General features: G+C 51.1%; 1 protein-coding gene across 1 annotated transcript; it reads right to left on the bottom strand.

The window, feature by feature from the left end:
• Positions 1-1276: 1276 nt before the first annotated feature.
• On the bottom strand, positions 1277-3060 carry LOC103653902 (zinc finger MYM-type protein 1-like). The gene is made up of 2 exons (XM_020551894.2): positions 2885-3060; positions 1277-2745 (listed from the first exon to the last, which is right to left on the bottom strand). The coding sequence occupies exon 2, from the start codon at positions 2735-2737 to the stop codon at positions 1742-1744; it is 996 nt and encodes a 331-aa protein (XP_020407483.1). The 5' UTR covers positions 2738-2745; positions 2885-3060; the 3' UTR covers positions 1277-1741.
• Between the last annotated feature and the right edge of the window lie 1739 nt (positions 3061-4799).

The following is a 4799-nucleotide window of genomic DNA, read 5'->3' as shown; positions in this document are numbered from 1 at the left end:
CACAATCCCCTTGCCCTTAGGATCCATCTCTTCGGGCGATTAGTCCCTCACGTGAAGAGAACGGCTCTGATACCAATTGAGAGCACCTAGAGGGGGGTGAATAGGTGATCCTGTAAAACTTAAAACTTAATGCCACAAAACTTGATTAGGAGTTAGCACAATAATGCCAAGTGGCTAGAGAGGAGTTTTAGCAAAACACAATAACCACAAGAAGATCAACACAGAGATGGCATAGTGGTTTATCCCGTGGTTCGGCCAAGTCCAACACTTGCCTACTCCATGTTATGGCGTCCTAACGGACGAGGGTTGCAATCAACCCCTCTCAAGCAGTCCAACGACCCACTTGAATACCACGGTGTTTTGCTTTGCTTTACTATATCCCGCTTGCGAGGAATCTCCACAACTTGGAGTCTCTCGCCCTTACAAAGATGTTCACAAAGAAGCACGGAAGTAAGGATGGGATGAGCAACGCACACAAGACACAAAAATCAGAGCAACAACACGCACACAAGTCGCAACACGAGCTCTCAACACAACCCGAAGAGTACACTACTCAAATGGAGCTCTAGTTGCTATCACAAAGAATCGAATGCACGGAATTGAAGTCTTGGTGCTTGGGAATGCTTAGAGAATGCTTGTTGTACATCTCCATGCGCATAGGGGTCCCTTTTATAGCCCCAAGGCAGCTAGGAGCCGTTGAGAGCATTCCAGGAAGGCAATTCTTGCCTTCTATCGCCTGGCGCACCAGACAGTCCGATGCACCACCGGACACTGTCCGGTGCGGATTTCTTTCCTTATTTGGTGAAGCCGACCGTTGCAGGTTCAGAGTCGTTGGCGCACCGGACACTGTCCGGTGCACACCGGACAGTCCGGTTCCCCCTTGTGACCGTTGGCTCGGCCACGCGTCACGCGCGGAATCCTCGGCCGACCGTTGGCCCGGCTGACTGTTGGCTCACCGGACAGTCCGGTGCCTCACCGGACAGTCCGGTGAATTATAGCCGTACGCCGTTAATCACTTCCCGAGAGCGACGACTTCGCCTGTGAATGGCTCATCGGACAGTCCGGTGCACCACCGGACAGTCCGGTGATTTATAGCCGTACGCCGTTGATCGCCTCCCAAGAGCAGCCAGTTGACAGTCGCCAGAAAGGCGCACCGGACACTGTCCGGTGCACCACCGGACAGTCCGGTGCACCCAGACCGAGCTGACTGTGGCTGAACAAAGCCATCTCTTTTCCAATTTGATTTCTCCTGTTTCCAGCACTTAGACACAAAACATTAGTCTCCAAAACAATGTACCAAGTCTAGAAACATACCTTTAGACTTGATTTGCACTTTGTCCATCACTTTGCATATATTACCATAAGTCCACTTATGTTGGCACTCAATCACCAAAATACTTAGAAATGGCCCAAGGGCACATTTCCCTTTCACCTATCCCAGTTTCAAGTTGTCCACAACCTAGCGCTTTACTCAAATGCTCATGATTGATATCTCTAATCAAGTCTCTCCTCTTAGCTGAGCCACCCACAACAGTCAACAAGTCATAGATCTTTGTAAAGAATTCACTAACACCTTCATGCTTTCTAACAACTGTGATAAGGACTAATTGAAGTTGGTGAGCAAAGCAATGAACATAATAAGCTGAGGGACTTTCTCTCATGATTAGTGATTGCAATCCATTAAATTCACCTCTCATATTACTGGCACCATCATAGCCTTGGCCTCTGACTTGCTTTAAGCTTAGTTTAAGTTTTGCAAACATGACATCAATAGAAGACTTGAGGGAAATGATGTTGTTTCTGCAACATAAACCAAACCAACAAATCTCTCTTTGACAATTCCACATTGATCAACATACCGCAAAACAATAGCCATTTGTTCTTTCCAAGAAACATCTCTAGACTCATCAACTAGCAAGGAAAAAACATCAGCTCCAAGTTCCTCAAGAATAGAATGCAATATTTCATTTGCAAAGCACTTAACAATATCCCTCTGGATTTCAGGAGCCACTAAAAGACTATTAGCTGATGCATTTTTACCTGTTACCTTACGCAATTCTGGATTTTGCTCTGTTGTGTAATCACGAAATTCCCTAAAATTTCCTTTGTTGTAAGACTTCTCAGATTCATCATGACCCCGAAAAGACAAGCCTTGCTTCACTAATATCCTAGCGACATTAATGGACCCATTTAGATGAGTCAAATATGCCTTCTTTCCCGCTTCACTTTGACTTCTAAATGCAACATTAATATGTTGTTTTGTTTTCAATAGATCATCACACTTCTTCATTGCTTTGTTGTGTAAGCTACCAACATTGCCCACATGTAATTTTAGCCTTTCTTTTCTATGATAGCCATTCCAACCAGTAACAACAAACGCGTCATATCCAGGATCTTTCTTATCTCTAAACAAGAAGCAACAAAAACAATAAGCTTTGTCTTTGGATTCACTGTATTCAAGCCAACTTCCAAACTCATCAAACCATTCTAGAATAAATCTTCTCAGATTTCCTCCAATTTCTGAGCATGGAAAACTGCATGTGCGAGGTTGCGATGGTCCATTCTGCAAATACTTTCTTCTCACCCTCTCTCTCTGATTAGGATGGTACTCATCTATTAATTTCCTCAGTCCTGGATCATATTTAATCTCCTCTTCCCAATTGATATCACCTTTAGGTGAACCCCCAATTGCATTACTATTTGGTTCTGGTGCTTTTCTTTTATAGAAACGCTCCATCAATTTAGCTAGCATTTGATCAAATGAAAATTGCAATTATATGCCATATACAATTATACATGAAAAACAACATAAAAATAAGTAAAGCTAATTAAAAAATTAGAAGCAACTCAAGCTAGGTTTGGACGCACTCAATCTATCACGCACCGGAGCCATGGGAGGTGGGAGCGTGCAGCCTCTAGCCTCTGGCCTCCGTGCGCAGACTTGCAGGCTGCAGCAGCTTGCTGCTTGCAAGCTTGCTTCGTCTTCGTGAACCCCCAGCAACTTGCTGCTTGGCCGGAACGGTGAATCGTGACGGCGCTGGTTGAAGAAGCTAGGGCGCAGCTGGGCAGCATGGGTAAATGTCAGGCTGCTACACGATTGGGGCTTTTGTATTTGGATGGGCTGCCAGGCTGCTACATGATTTTTTCATTTGTTGAGAAGTCTGGGCCTTAGGGGTGCATGATTTTGGCCCACTACGGGTGCATACACTATAAAAATCTGCTGACTATAATTAAAATTGATTTTTCCGTGGGTGCATTTGCATCCAGCACTATCAACGTAGCTTCGCTCGTGGTTGATATAGTCACGGCGTGTGGTCCCCAATGAATTGACCATTCTAGTTGTCGGGGACCATAATTAGGGGTACCCTCGAGACTCCTAATTCTCAGCTGGTAACCCCCATCAGCATAAAGATACAAAGGCCTGATGGGTGCGATTAAGTCAGGGATCAGTCCATTCGAGCGTCTCGATCACGCCTCGCCCGAGCCTAGCCTCGGACAAGGGCAGCCGACCCCGGAGGATTTCCGTCTCGCCCGAGGCCCCCCTCCAACGGCGGACATATCTCCGGCTCGCCCGAGGCCCTGCCTTCGCTAAGAAGCAACCCTGACTAAATCGCCGCACCGACCGACCAAGTCGCAGGAGCATTTAATGCAAAGGTGGCCTGACACCTTTATCCTGACGCGCGCCCCCCGGCAGAGCCGAAGTGACCGCCGTCACTTCGCCGCTCCACTGACCGGCCTGACAGAAGGACAACGCCGCCTGCGCCACTCCGGCTGCAGTACCACTTGATAGAGTGAGACTGACAGGCAGTCAGGCCCTGCCAAAGGCACCATAGGAAGCTCCGCTTCGCCCGACCCAGGGCTCGGACTCGGGCTAGGTCCCGGAAGACGGCGAACTCCGCTCTGCCCGACCCAGGGCTCGGACTCGGGCTAGGTCCCGGAAGACGGCGAACTCCGCTCCGCCCGACCCAGGGCTCGGACTCGGGCTAAGTCTCGGAAGACGGCGAACTCCGCTCCGCCCGACCCAGGGCTCGGACTCGGGCTAAGTCCCGGAAGACGGCGAACTCCGCTCCGCCCGACCCAGGGCTCGGACTCGGGCTAAGTCCCGGAAGACGGCGAACTCCGCTCCGCCCGACCCAGGGCTCGGACTCGGGCTCAGCCCCAGAAGACGACGAACTCCGCTTCGCCCGACCCCAGGGCTCGGACTCCGCCCTGGCCTCTGCCGACGACCTCCGCCTCGCTCGACCCAGGGGCTCGGACTCGGCCTCGGCCATGGAAGACAGACTCGACCCCGGCTTCGGAGGAGCCTCCACATCGCCCAACCTAGGGCGCAGGCCAGCCGCGTCAACAGGAAGCGCCATCATCACCCTACACCGAGCTGACTCGGGCCGCAGGGAACAAGATCGGTGTCCCATCTGGCTAGCTCCGCCAGGTAGGCAATGATGGCGCCTCGCATGCTCTGTGACGACGGCGGCTCTCAGCCCCCTTACGGAAGCAAGAGGACGTCAGCAAGGACCCAACCGCTCCGACAGCTGTCCCTCCGCCAGGCTCCATCGCTCCTCCGACGGCCACGACATCACACCGGCTGGGTGCCAAAACCTCTCCGGCTGCCACATCGGCATGTACTTAGGGCGCTAGCTCTCCCCCGCTAGACACGTAGCACTCTGCTACACCCCCCATTGTACACCTGGATCCTCTCCTTACGCCTATAAAAGGAAAGACCAGGGCCCTCTTAGAGAGGGTTGGCCGCGCGGGGACGAGGACGAGACAGGCGCTCTCTTGGGGCCGCTCGCTTCCCTCTC

Source organism: Zea mays, chromosome 4, assembly GCF_902167145.1.
Source record: "Zea mays cultivar B73 chromosome 4, Zm-B73-REFERENCE-NAM-5.0, whole genome shotgun sequence".
NCBI lineage: Eukaryota > Viridiplantae > Streptophyta > Magnoliopsida > Poales > Poaceae > Zea > Zea mays.
This window is presented reverse-complemented; position numbering and strand designations above follow the sequence as displayed.

Bases quoted from the DNA above. Each gene is read 5' to 3' on its own strand.
- LOC103653902 (XM_020551894.2), bottom strand. From the start codon at position 2,737: ATGGAGCGTTTCTATAAAAGAAAAGCACCAGAACCAAATAGTAATGCA.